The 14,432-nt window shown below is 40.5% G+C and overlaps 1 protein-coding gene across 1 annotated transcript in view; it reads left to right on the top strand.

The window, feature by feature from the left end:
• Positions 1 to 222: 222 nt before the first annotated feature.
• Positions 223 to 14,432, top strand: part of LOC120308744 (low-density lipoprotein receptor-related protein 2-like) — a 49,470-nt gene continuing 35,260 nt past the window's right edge. Inside the window, exons 1-9 of the mRNA XM_039345206.1 lie at positions 223 to 350; positions 1,921 to 2,034; positions 4,405 to 4,524; positions 6,467 to 6,694; positions 8,666 to 8,779; positions 8,867 to 8,986; positions 10,408 to 10,533; positions 10,779 to 10,985; positions 14,042 to 14,210. Coding sequence (XP_039201140.1) covers positions 272 to 350; positions 1,921 to 2,034; positions 4,405 to 4,524; positions 6,467 to 6,694; positions 8,666 to 8,779; positions 8,867 to 8,986; positions 10,408 to 10,533; positions 10,779 to 10,985; positions 14,042 to 14,210 — 1,277 coding nt within the window. The 5' untranslated portion in view covers positions 223 to 271. The remainder of the gene's footprint in view (positions 351 to 1,920; positions 2,035 to 4,404; positions 4,525 to 6,466; positions 6,695 to 8,665; positions 8,780 to 8,866; positions 8,987 to 10,407; positions 10,534 to 10,778; positions 10,986 to 14,041; positions 14,211 to 14,432) is intronic.

The raw sequence follows: 14,432 nt of genomic DNA, 5'->3' as shown, positions 1-14,432 counted from the left end.
CCTATCCCCTAGTTAAGTGCGGACAGGATGGCAACTGCCGCGCACGACGACGCCCTCTTGCGGGCGCGTCGGTAGCAGCGGCTTGAGTGAAACCGGACCCGAAGCGCTGATTGGCGCCCAGCTGAGCCCAATGGGACTTGGGCGGTCCATAAAAGCTTCCCCGAGGCGGCGCTGCTAGATTGCCATTTGTGGTTTATTTATTTTTTTAACTTCACCCCCTGCTCGGCTTGTCCTAGACAGCGCTGGTTCGCTGTGCTTTTTCTCCCTAGTCATGGAGCTTTTTATGCTCCACGGTGTTCTCCTGGTTTTGGCTGCATTGAGTGGCTGGGGTCGCTTGTCGCCCAGCGGAGGTGAGACGGGTCTTTTTTTGTCTCCCCCCCCGTTTTTTTGGGGGGGGGAAGGTTTCCTAGAATGGAGTGTATTTTGTGCTTATCATGGCTTAATTAAACAATGATACAAAGATAACAATGGACATTTTTTTCCTACGAGTTTATTGATGAAAGAGTAAAAAGATGGGCTTGCTTGTTTTAATTTTATTTAAATGGGGGGGGGGACTGATAGTTTTGCCATTTTTTTTTCTTCCAGCCCAAATGAGGGAACCTACTGCTAGTAAAGGTGTGGTCTTTACTTTTTATCTATCCAGGAAGAGTAAAGAAGCAGAATCTACCAGTCAGGGACAGTGGTAAATATGACCTGGACAGAAGGTCAGCCATCATTATGACTAGAGGAAAGGATTAAAACCCTGGCAGGGGTTTTTGTTTTTTTAAAGCTGGCTTCATTCCAACCATTCATAGGCATCAAGGAGTTTAGGGTAATAGTGCAGAAAATCTCTCAGTGGGCTCTTGGATAAAATACTGGTAATTGGGAGTGGCAGTGAATAAGCCTCACTTGTGTAAGATTCAGTTGATAGTCATGTACCTGTACATGTTAGGTTCAGGGTTATTAATTCAGAAATCATTCAGTTTATGTGGACATGTCTATGTAGTTTCCTTGCAAACTGCATATTTGCTTTTGGCTTTTTAGTATTCTGGGGTCTTTTCAGTATAGCTTATAGTTCGTGAATTATCATTGAGTGGTAGATTTGGATGGGCGAGTTCTTATCTGTTGTTAAGGCTCCCTTCAGGAAAATTTGACTGGGTGAGCCCTGCTTGTTGGGCCAATTGGTAAGGGGCTTTGGAAGTATATTTCAGCCCTAATTTTAGCCATCAAAATTCCAACCTAATGGTTTAAACCAGGGATGTCCAACCTTGGCAACTTTAAGACTTGTGGACTTCAACTCCCAGAAACCCCCAGTTGGCATGGCTGCCTGGGGAATTATGGGAGTTGAAGTCCACAAGGTTGGACATCCCTGGTTTAAACTGATATTACAATACTCAGTACTTTTTTTTAAAAAAATGGGTATTGCTATTTAGATCTTTTTTGAATGCCTCCTGCCTTGGTTTTCAGAAAAATGGCTGTGCAGAAATCCTGATTCAAAGGGCAAACTGATTTGGAGTGTGATATGCATCCACATTTACTCCTGTTAAGTTCACCTTAAATCAGAGGCCTTGTTTTGCATGGGGGGCAGCTGTGGCTCCAGAAAAAGCAGAGTTGCTTTAAGATGGGTCAGGTGTGTCCAAATACATTTCAAATTGCATTATGCCCAAACAACAGCATAGAAATATTTGGAATCAGATTTCCCCAAGTTATACTGTCTCTATATCCAGGTCTTTTGGAACAGTTGCTCTCATAATTCTGAGTCAGCTACCATAATTTTGGGTAATTAATAACATGGATTGCTACCATAAAAATGGTGATTCTCTAGGTTTAATTGACCATTGGGCTACATTTCAGGATGGATTCTTAATCATGTACTCATGGCTGAAATCTTATGTGGTCTGTGCTGACTGTTTTTTTGATTCTGCGCTTTTGTTCTTCCAGATGGAAGACCTTGTAATGCCACCATGCAAGCTGTTTGTGAAGATAAGTGTATTCCTCTTTCATGGCTTTGTAACGGAGAAGAAGATTGCCCCGATGGTTCAGATGAACTTTGCAGTAAGTTCTTCAAAGTCATTCCATGCAGTTGAGGGCTAAGAAACAAACATTTGGGCACTGAATTCAAAGGTGCTGGATTTGGAGATGGGAGGGGCCAATCTTTTTTAATTTGGTGAGAAAGCTGGGATTTTTGATAGGTGATAAAATAGTTGTGGGCAGTTTGTACAAGGAAGTGAGGGTGACTAGTTTGTATACTTTTACCATATTTTTGAAGCTTGGGAAGGAACAAGGGAATATAGGTCAGGCAAAACGTTGGGCTGTAGCAGCTCACTTTCTGCAATACAGTACTAAGAGGAGAAGGCGGGTTGTTTTTTTGGCGGGTTGCATGGCGGGTTGTTTTTTTGGGGGGCTGGGGCAAGTAAACCAGGAAACCCCAAAGAAAGTTTACACAAGCTCAAAACTGCCTAGTCCTGGCTTAGTACTACTTGCATTTATTTAAGTAAGAACAGTACTAGAGTTAAGGCTGGTGTTTTCTATATTGCTTAGTATTATTTCAACATATACAAGTTGAAAAGGCAAGAAGCAGACACTGCAAGCATCCTTAATTGCTCTTAGTTGAATAGCATGTTTTTTTTTCAACCTGGGCCCATGTCTGCTGCTTCTTGCTAGTTTTGCCTAAATTTGCTAGTTTTAGTTTGTACCTCCCACAAAGCTATATTTCTGCCTTCAGTCTGTATAATGACACAGCCCAGGTGTTTAGGATATTCTATTTAACCCCAGATAAATAGGGACCAACCTACCTAGGAAATGGATTGTTGTACATAGGTGGGGAAAGAGGAAAGGAAAAGATACTCATTCCAGAGAGCTATGCCTTGTTCAAATAAATTCTAAGTCTAATGTTTCAAAGAAATTCTGGTTACAGTTAATATAATATTTTGCTCTTGAGATATTTTCATTTCCCATCAGCTATAACCAGTATGGCGCTGGTGAAAGACCTTGAAAATATAGTCCAAAATATCTGGAGTATACCAGATAGTCTTATCTTATCTAGGAATTTCAAACAGTAAAGCAATGCAATAATCTCCATAGACCTTTGCCCTTTTATCTGATATAGCAGATCAAAGTAAGACAAGCAATGTTAATTGCTTAACCTAGTGTCCTCCACATGTTCTGGACTATAAATTCAACATACCAGACCATCATGACTAATAGCAAATGAATAATTTGACATTTTGTCTTGTCATTGATTGTCAAAAAGCCTAAGTTGAGTTTACAAAGCAAGGTGTTGAATATTTAGTAGACTTTATGACTTTTGCCATATTCAGTGGTGTATGCAATCCAAAAAAAATAAAATCCAATTTTGATAAGACTTAGCAATGAAGAGTCAATAATGAAGACTATTATGTGGATGTCTGGCTAAAGTTGATATTATTACTCAATCCTTAAAATACAGTGATGGCTGAGCTAATGAGCTTTTAACTAGGTTACAGTAATTCATACTGTTTGTGAAATTACAAGAAAAAAAATAAAATCATGGACTCATTAGGGTTCATAAAGCATCAATAACTGATTTCTTCAAACGTATCAGCTTGGATAGTGTAAGCTTATGACGGAATAATCCAGGCATGTCAAACTCACGATGTCACATGACGTCGCATGACATAACATGACTTTTTCCCCATTGCCGGCAATGGGGTAGGTGTGGTTTCATCATTACACATTCGGCCTGTGGGCCGGCAGTTTGACATGCCTGGAATAATCAGAGTGGCTTTGATTTGCATTGAATGGGAACTCTCATTTCCTAATAGACGGCATTGCTGTAAGTTGCACTGTCCGGAGTTGAGAACTATGGTCCATCTCATCCAAGGTAACCAGATTAGAGAGGGTTGGCCTTTCTAGCTTGCCTTGTGGCAGGAGCTTTAGATGGGCAATCAGCCAGGAACAGAATGCCACTCCATGGCATAACTGCATGTGTGTTGTACCTTACCTTTATGGAACTACTGATTATTTTGAATTCTAGTGTACAATGGCATCAGATTCCTATGGAATAGAAGGACTTACCATTGCTCACTGGCATCTTCAGGAGCAGTTTAGTGGATTGCCTTTGTGATGAGAGCTTGCTTCCTCTTTGAATTACAGAGTCTGCTTAACCCTGAGCTCTTGGCTGAGGCGTACCTGTTGTGGTAACTACTTCATAAACCAACTTGTTTAACAAAATCATCTTGTGCAGCTGTCTTATAGATTAGCGTGGTGCTTTATAGAATTGTAGTCCCAAAATTCAAATGCAGGAAAGAGGAGTTGGGAATTCTGAATAGGTTCATCCCAATCGACTGGGGGATAATATTCTATTGGGGAAAGTTTCTGTAGAGCCATTCTTAGAGGTAAATTTAAGTGTAACCATTGAGCCTGCTTTTGTTTCTTTTTTTATAGTGGCAGAATGTGGTGGTGATCCAAATGCCTGGCAGTGTGAAGACGGAGCATGTATTGCTGCTAAGTGGCATTGTGATGGTACCAGCGATTGCCTGGATGGCTCGGATGAAGAAAATTGTGGTATGTGTTACCTTTAAAATCCAAAGCAGGCTGTCTTCATGATGCTGCTATTAAAAGAGAAGCTGATAGATAATAAGGTGTAATTTGGAAAAAGGCAGAAAACCGTATTGTAAATTACAAAGTATGCATAGAGAGAAAAATATAATTTGAAGAATTGTGTTTGTAAAAACTCTGCAGACAGATACTTGTGTGGAAAAAAAATCATCTGAAAATTGCTTTATGCTAGATTAGGCAACTTTAGCTTTTGACTCTGCAGCATAGAAGGCATGGTATACCTTCTGTTACTGTAAAGACAGTGCAGAGTGACAGTTTACATCAGAGGTCTTCAAATTTGGCCCCTTTATGACTTGTGGACTTCAACTCCCAGAATTCCTCAGCCAGTGTGCCTGGCTGAGGAATTCTGGGAGTTGAAGTCCACAAGTCATAAAAGGGCCAAGTTTGAAGACCCCTGGTTTACATAGAAATATACTAGGAAATAACAATGATGACAGACCTGAACACATGATATTGTGTAGAGGCAAGAAAATTAAGACTTTCCATGCCAAGGAAAAGTGTTCAAAATGCAGAGTCCCAACAGTGGTCACCACGTCTGTGGCCCATTGTGGGCTTTAATGCATTCAGTATTAAATCTTACAGTATTGGATTCCCTTAGTAAATCTGTGGAAAGAATTTTTTCAATCAGAAGTGGGCAATTTCTCCTTGGCCAAAAAGGAAGGAAGGAAGGAAGGAAGGAAGGAAGGAAGGAAGGAAGGAAGGAAGGAAGGAAGGAAGGAAGGAAGGAAGGTACTGTAATGTGTGGGATGATGACATAATGATGTCATCAAAAAGAAGTGCAGTTGTTTCTTGTAGGTAATTAGGGTGTTAATCTAAGCAATAACTTAAGGTTTTTTTTTCATTTCTCCCTCCCCCCCCTTTGAAAATTGTTCATTTCTGTTCTGAATCTTGGCTACTTGGGTCTATCACATCTTTTGGTTACTAATCTTGAGTTTAACCTGAATGGCTGCTGGGGAAGTTATATTAGAAGGACTTCTCTTGTCTAGGAACTAAAGTAGGCTGCTGAGCGAGTTATCTTCATGCCCTTCTTGGCTACATCTGCCCTGCTAACTAACATTTAGAATCTTGGATCACGAGTCCAGCATTGTGACTCTTGTGAAGAAAGCAAAAGTAGTTTGCCTTTTCTATGCAGCTTTTCTGGTTGCTATTTCTTAAACATCTTGAAATATATGAGGTTAAATGGTATTTTAGAGAGATGAGTTGCCACTGGAATTTTGGCCTGAAGGTGTATTGTTAGCTGAAGATGATAATACAGGCCTCTTTAGCCTAGGTATCCTTTAAGTATGTTGGCTATGCTGGTTAGGAATTATGAAAACTGAGACCCCACATTTCTCAAAGAAAAAAAGTGAGAAAAATGTTTTAAGATTAGGAAAGAAAATCCCTTAGCAAAGAAAATAAACTTGTCCCTAAAGATCACCCCAGTAGTCTTATATATGAACATAGAAGACCTCTTGATTTCTTTTTGGAACTATGGAATGGTTTTATATAATATTAATATTAATAATAATAATAATAATAATAATAATAATAATAATAATAATAATATCATCTAGCCCAGTCTTTTCAAGGATTTGGAGGCAAAGATTTTTGTTCAAACATCCTACTAGTGGTCCTTAATTAAAAATACTAAGAACTAACTATACAGTCCTGTGTATACAAAATGCAATGCTTGAGTTTTCCATGCACTTCTAAAACTTTTTTTGCTGTCCTGGATGGACAAAAGGAACTTTCCTCACCTCTTTTGAAAAAGGTACAACCCTCTCTAATATAGCCATTACAAAGTCTGCTTTGGAGGAGACAGAAATCAGGACAGTCCAGTTTATACTAGTAATAGAATGAATGAGAAGGCGGAAAAATGGTATCTTCTGATATTATAATTTTAATGTAGTCTGTGCAGAGAAAAAAATTCCATGCCAGAGCCACAATCAATGCATTGACCCAAGGGATGTATGTGATGATCACGTGGACTGCATAGATGGTTCGGATGAAGCCAACTGCTCACCCAGTAGCTGCTTAGATGGACAGTGGCAGTGTAAGAACAAAGTCTGTATTATGGAAGACTGGAAGTGCAATGGCATTGACAACTGTGGGGACCACTCGGATGAAGAGTTCTGTGGTAAGCAACTTGATCTACCCATGAATGTATACCAATGATGGCGAACCTTTTAGAGTGCCCAAACTGCAACCCAAAACCCACTTATGCATCATTGGGTGCCGGGTGGGTGTGGCCCATTGGGTGGGTGTGGCCCATTGAGTGGTCGTGGCTGCAGTGGTAACAGCAGACTGGGTGGGACTAAAAAGTTCAATCAATCCCAACTTTGCAAGATCTTTTTTTTCCCTGTGAGGAGTTGAAATTGACTGATTGATTGAACCTTTTTTTTTTTGTACACAGCGGCAAGGCCTAAAGTGAAAAGGTTTTATAAAACCCAGCTGAAGGCCTAGGACTGGGGCGATGGCACGTGTGCCCACAGAGAGGGTTCTGAGTGCCGCCTCTGGCACCCGTGCCATAGATTCACCACCACTGATGTATACAAATCCAGCTAATTCATCATAATAAAGAATGCATATCCAATATGGTTCTTATAGAACAAAGATGGGGAATGACCGCCACCTTATAACATGTGGACTTCAACTTCACAAGTCATAAAAGGGTCATTGTTCTCCACCCCTGCTAGAGAACAATGTTTCTCAACCTTGGCAACATTAAGGCATGGTGGACTTCAACTCCCAGAATTCCTTGGGCAGTATGAGAATTCTGGAAGTTGAAGCCCACATGTCTTAAAGTTGTCAAGGCTCAGAAACACTGCTATAGAGTGGCAGACTACAAGAGGGATATAAACAACTTATAGTATTAATAACTACATAATTATATAATAAATAACAGTGAAGCATGATCTAATATATAAACCCCAAAAATATGGCAGTATTTCACAGTAAGAATAACCTTAAATTTATTTTGCTCCCATTATTGTTAATATCTTTGTGTTGTGAACAAAAAAACCCCCTGTCATTCTGCTCAGGTGAATTTTATGAACTTTAGTGTTTAATATTCCTTCTACAGAGATAAATGCATTGATAATTGACCAAGCTAGGCCTGGGAAGCCGAAGTTGAACTCCTTTCTCTTCCTTCCTCATGGTGGGACAGGCCATTATGGATGTGTTTTACCGCTTTTTATTTTAATAAGAATATTTTTTTTTTAATTTGACTATGTAGTGGATGGGCTTGGTTACAGTGGCAATGGGTAAACCACTGGAGCACCTGAAAGACCAGGTTAGGGACATATCCTCCTGGAGAAAATTTCTAGAGCCCCCACTAACTTGATGGCACGTAATCAGTCAAGTCATGGGTACTATTTATAGTGGTTTCCATCTTTCATTTGTTGGGCACTGTCTGTAGAATACAGTTAGTCCCATATTCAAATGTCTCAAGTATTTGATTAACCAAGTAGTTTATCAAATATAAAATCCTCAGAGTCCAGTGATATAGACCAAGGATTTTATATTTGATAAACTACTTGGTTAATCAAAACATGTGGGCAGCAGTTTTTAACATTATCTGCAAATATTGCAGGTAGCTACCTTATGTACAAATTTTAGTATTGCTGAGAGGAATTAGAAATATACTATGACTTCCACCCAGCAGACTGAGCGGCTGATTAGGATTCATGCTGTGCAGGAAAATAACTCATTTTTTTTAAAATGTGGCATTTCTTATTTTGAAAAAGAGGAGACCAAAGACAAAAAGCAGCTGAAAAGTAACAATGTTTTATTCTCCAGAATTAGTATTTAACTGTGCGTCTTAAATATAAGATAAGATCATTTTTTACAATGGCACACATCAAAAATGAAATTTAGTTATTTAAATTTAATATCAGTAACTTGTATCTTGTTTACTATTATATGTTTAATTGAATACAGTAGCAGTCCTAATAAAATGATTTTGGTAACTGCATCATGTCATGAAGCAGGTTGAGAAAGCAGGTTTTAGCCTTCAAGAAAAGGATGTATGAAGTTATGTTGATGACAGATTGACTTGCAATCAGTGTGAACCATATATAAACCTTTTTTTTTTATTTCTGGAATACAGTTAACTGCCCAGAAACAATGTTCCATTGTGATAAAGGAAAATGCATTTTGGAATCTCTAATGTGCAATGGAGATGCAGATTGCTTGGATGGCACTGATGAACCCTGGTCTTGTGGTAATAAACCCTAACACATTGATCTGTTAATATTTTTTACTAAGCAAGACTTGAACAGGGGGATTAATTCTTCTATTTTTTTTTAAGGCAAAAAGTGCTCTCTGAATAATGGTGGCTGCATGGAGAAATGTACAGACACACATTGGGGTGTCAATTGTTCATGTGCTGCTGGCTGGAAACTTCTTGCTGCTGGTCAGAACTGTACAGGTATGAATGCAAAGAGACAATCTCTCAGCTGGATTCATAGATATTCTCAATCGTAAGTTGTAACAAATACATATGGAGAATCTGACTACTTTAGCTTATATAGCTGCTTCAAATTCAGCAATTGAATGAGCTGAACTTTTGAAATGGAAATGAGAACTTACCAAAAAATTGAAACTATATTTCCTAATGTATTAGTCAATTAAACTATGCCAGTAACAATAGCATTAGAATAATAGAGCTGGAAGGGACCTTGAAGATCTTCTAGTCCAAACCCCTGCACAAGCAAGAGACCCTATATACCCATGGTGGTGAACCTATGGCACACGTGCCATAGGCGGCACGCGGCGCCGTCTCTGGTGGCACACGAGCCATTGCTGGGCCAAGCTGCTCCCTCCTCCGCGCATGCACAGTCTGGGAATAGGCGAGAGGCTATAAAAGGAGCAACTTTCTGGGGAAGCAGCATTTGCTGCAGAACAGTTTGAGAGCGAGCACAAGTCGGAGCAGACAGCGAGCGAATGAGTGAGCACGAGCCGACAGCTTGGTGGCCACACCCACTCGGTGGCCATGCCCACCCGGCACCCGGTGATGCATAAGTGGGTTTTGGGTTGCAGTTTGGGCACTCGGTCTCTAAAAGGTTCGCCGCCACGGCTATATACCATTGTAAACAAATGGCTGTCCGATCTCTTAAAAACCTCCAGTGATGGAGCACTCATAACTTCTGAAGGCAATCCGTTCCACGGGTTAATTGTTTTCACTCTCAGGATAATTATTCCTTAGTTCTAGGTTGCTTCTCTTCTTTATTAGTTTCCATCCATTGCTTCTAGTCTGGCCTTCTGGTGCTTTGGAAAATAGTTTGACTTCCTCCTCTTTGTGGCAGCCCCTCAAATATCGGAACACTGTCATCATGTCACCCCTAGTCCTTTTCTCTAGACTACACATACCCAATTCCTGCAATCGTTCTTCATGTTTTAACCACCAGCCCTCTAATCATCTTTGTTGCTCTTTTCTGCACCTTTTCCACAGTCTCAACATTTTTACAACATGAGCAAAACTGGATGCAGTATTCTCAGGCTTTATAAAGTGGTATTAATATGTCCCATGATCTTGATTCTATCCCTTAGGATTTCATTGGCTTTTTTGGCTGCTGTGCACACTGCTGGCTCATATTTAACTGGTTGTCCACTAGGACTCCAAGATACCTCTCACAGCTGCTGCTATTGAGCCAGGTTCCACCAGTTCTATACCTTTTCTTGTGTCACTAAGTGTAAAACCTTATTTTAGACTGAATTTATAGGGCCCGGTGTTCTTGTCTGTCAAGATCTTTCTGGATCTTTAGCCTATCTTCTGGCGTGTTGGCTATTCCTGCTAGTTTGCTTTTACAATTTATCGCAAATTTCAACAGCGTGTCTTGTTCTTTGCAGATATTGATGAATGTGCAGCAGCATACAGTCCTTGTAATCAATTGTGCAAGAACACGTTAGGCTCTTTTACTTGTGACTGTGTTGAAGGCTATGAACTCTTCAATGGAACCATTTGCAGTATTATAGGTAAACTTATGGTGGACAGTACAATTGACATATAATTAGTCTAATGGCTGAAAAAAATGAGATCTCTTAGTTTCACTGGAATCAGAATTTACAAGTACTTTGAGACCTAATTAAATGCTATATATTGTCAGTTGGTTAAGAATTCTAAGAGGGGCAATGCCGGCACAGATCAAGAGGACTTCAAATTGGGATGGCTGAGTTAGACTATGTCTTAGAGCAAAGATAATTAAAGGGTTTTTTTTCAGATGGTGCTACCAAAATGCTACTAGCTGTCCCTCAAGAACTTGTTCTCCTGGATTTAAATACACACCACTTGGAGATTCTAGTAACTACAAAAACAAAGCCTGTCTCTCTTGCTTATGACCTCTTAAGGAGAAGCTATTATTGGGCTGGTGAAGATAAAAAACTGCATGTTTATGTATCTGGAAAAAGTGAGATGATCCTTTATCCAGGTAAAATTGTTTACTGCTGGTAAATCCAGAAACAAAAATAACCCTTTTATTTGTACTCTATTTTTGCCTCTATACTACTATTACTACTACTACTACTACTACTACTACTACTACTACTACTACTAATAATAATAATAATAATAATAATACAGTTGGAAGGGAACTTGGAGGTCATCGAGTCCAACCCCCTGCTCAGGCAGGAAACCTTACACCATTTCAGACAAATGTCTGTCCAGTCTCTTCTTAAAAACTTCCAGTGTTGGAGCATTCACCACTTCTGGAGGCAGGTTGTTCCATTGGTTAATTGTTCAGTTCTAGGTGAATCCTAATTATCTTTGGGATGAATCTTAAATCTGTCAAGATTACTTTTACAGCCAATATGCCTCACTCATAAGAGTTGTGTGGCACTCCTTTAGAACTGAACACAATTCCCAGAGCCTATCAGAATAGGTGGGAGTAAAAATTAAAGATCTTTTTTTTCTGAGGAGGTTGAGATTTATTTATTTATTTATTTATTTACAGTTTTTATATGCCGCCCAATCCCAAAGGACTCAGGGCGGCGTACAAAGTTAAAAACGATAAAACAGTAAAATAAAGCAGTCATACCACAGTCATACCGCGAGTCCGATCATATCCCGGCCCCCCCCGGGGACATCAGCCCCAGGCCTGCCGGAACAGGAGGGTTTTAACAGCCTTCTTAAAGGCTGGCAGGGTGGGAGTTGTTCGAACCTCGGGGGGAAGTTGATTCCACCAGGTCGGAGCCACCACAGAAAAGGCCCTTCCCCGAGGGCCCGCCAGCCGACACTGTCTGGCCGACGGGACCCGAAGGAGGCCCACTCTATGGGACCTCACCGGTCTCTGGGAACTATGTGGCAGAATGCGGTCCTGTAAGTAACCTGGCCCTATGCCATGAAGGGCTTTAAAGGTGATAACCAACACCTTGAATTGCGTCCGGAGACCCACAGGAAGCCAGTGCAGCTCGCGGAGGATAGGTGACACGTGGGCGTACCTCGGCGCGCCCACAATCGCTCTCGCGGCTGCATTCTGAACCAACTGCAGCCTCCGAATGCTCTTCAAGGGTAGCCCCATGTAGAGCGCATTACAGTAATCCAGTCTTGAGGTGACAAGGGCATGAGTGACTGTGAGTAAAGGCTCCCGGTCCAAATAAGGCCGCAACTGGTGCACAAGGCGAACCTGTGCAAAAGTCCCCCTGGCCACAGCCGATAGATGTTGTTCCAGATTTAGCTGTGAGTCCAGGAGGACACCCAAGTTGCGTGCCTGCACTGAGGGAGGTAGATTTGCCCCCCCCCAGGACTAAAGATGGATCATCCAGTTGACCTTTGGGAGGCAAGACCCAGAGCCACTCGGTCTTGTCAGGGTTGAGTCTAAGCCTGTTCACCCCCATCCAGACCCTCACATCTTCCAGGCACCGGCACATCACGTCGACTGCTTCATGCAAAATGTGTATCTTAAACATGCAAAATGTGTATCTTAAAGCTTGCTATGGTATAAATCACCTATAATAGTCCTTGAATCTATCTCTCCCACCAATACTGAGCAGATTTTCCCAACTTTTTATAGTTTGAGGAGACCAATGTGTAATGTATGTCAAGGGACAAGGCACTGATATTTCCAGTTAACTCGCCCGTTCATTGTAGTAATGTCGTGCTCAGATAGCAATAGTACTTAGACTTATGTATTGCTTCATAGTGCTTTACAGAACTCTCTAAACAGTTTACAGAGTCAGCATATTGTCCCCATTTTACTGACCTCAGAAAAATGGAAGGCTGAGTCAACCTTGAGCCGGTCACGATTGAACTCTTGGCAATGAGCAGAGTCAGCCTGCAACACAGCATTCTAACCATTGTGCCATCACAGCTCCATGGTATATAGCCATACCACCTGTGGCCCACAAAAAGAATAAACAATATCACCACCAGAGCAAAAAAATTGCCCTTCCCTGGAATAAATGCTTGAAGTATGTAAAATAGCAGGTTCACAGCACAAGGAACTAGATTTGTTGAATATTGCTCATACCATAGGTACTTCTACCAGAATTCTCTAAATGTAGTTAGACTCATCTTGCAGTTGAACCATACTGAGGTCTCTGAACATTTGGGAAGAAGGATTGCTGGACTCCTGAAAAAGCCTTCATGGATATAACCAGAGCCTCGTGTTGTTTCAAGCATGTTCTCTTTCTTGGCAGATTGAAGTTCTCCCTTGATTAGGAACTAGATGCTGTTTTTTTTATAATCAAATGAAGATAGCATGCAATTTGTACTGTGGTAATGCAATAAAAATACAAAGTAACAAACAAATGTTTGCATTAGCTGTGTAGCTGCTTAGTTCCCATTGTTATCCATACAGGCAACCATTAGCAGTGGATATGAACAAAGGAAAAGTCCCAACTACTGTACATTGGACTAATTGCTTGCCTAATCTAGCATTTTTAGTCCAATAGAATCCTGATAGCTAAGCAGATGTATTCATGAATTTCAGAAACATGGACAAGTAGGCAATACCCTTCTATTATTATTCCCAGGAGCTGGCATTTAAAGTATACTACCTATGATCAGACAGCTGTTAGTATTATCAGTCCAAACCTTCGTAAGTTTGTCCAGGGTGCCTCAAAATTGGTTCTAAATTGCCCACCATTGTACTGCATCCAATTTTAGCAAATTCCAAATTCTTGGGTAAAAAGTAGTTTATACGATTAGAACTTATAAAAATGCAACATTTTCTATATTTTCTACATAATAGAGGATGGCCATTGATGAAGATATAATCACTGATTACACTGATGAATAATATTGTGGGTGACCATTAAATGGAATATATTCTATTATCATGAAGTGAATTTACAGGAAGGTGAAATAGCAAGCAAAACATTACACAGAGACCTCTTAAACCTCAGAAAGAAGTGATGTAAAGAGCCCTCCTACAGAAGATTATCTATGTAGGGCCTTTACAGCACCCTACAAGTTACAGACGGACTATAACAAAAACTCACTCTTTCCATATTTTGTCTTCTTGAATTTCTCTAATTTTGCCTATAGATGTCAGTGGCATCAACAGCATCTCTGTAGACTGGTTCACAGGGCAGTTATACTGGGCCAGCAATTTTCCACGTGCCATCTTTGCTGGCTTGAATGACGGTAGGGGCTATGTAAAGGTCCTAGAGAAAAATCTGGTGCCAGAGCAGCTGATTACATTTCCAGGAAAAAGGTACGAGTTCTAGAACAGACACTACTGTACTCACAGTATTGTAATAGTGATATAATTTCATGCATACGTGATGCGAATTAGTACCAGGCTATCTGAAGCCTGCCCATATAACATCTCCAGGACCCAAATTATTTATTAAAAATGCCCAAAGTTTCAGGAGATCACCAATTCTAGTAAGATTTCATTGTCCCCTCCAGAAATTCCATAAGCCTTTCTTTACAT

The sequence above is a fragment of the Crotalus tigris genome, unplaced genomic scaffold (genome assembly GCF_016545835.1).
Source record: "Crotalus tigris isolate CLP2741 ecotype Arizona unplaced genomic scaffold, ASM1654583v1 scf7180000017946.1269602, whole genome shotgun sequence".
Classification (NCBI taxonomy): Eukaryota; Metazoa; Chordata; class Lepidosauria; order Squamata; family Viperidae; genus Crotalus; species Crotalus tigris.
The sequence above is the reverse complement of the archived record's forward strand: the minus strand, read 5'-3'. Positions and strand labels throughout refer to the sequence as shown.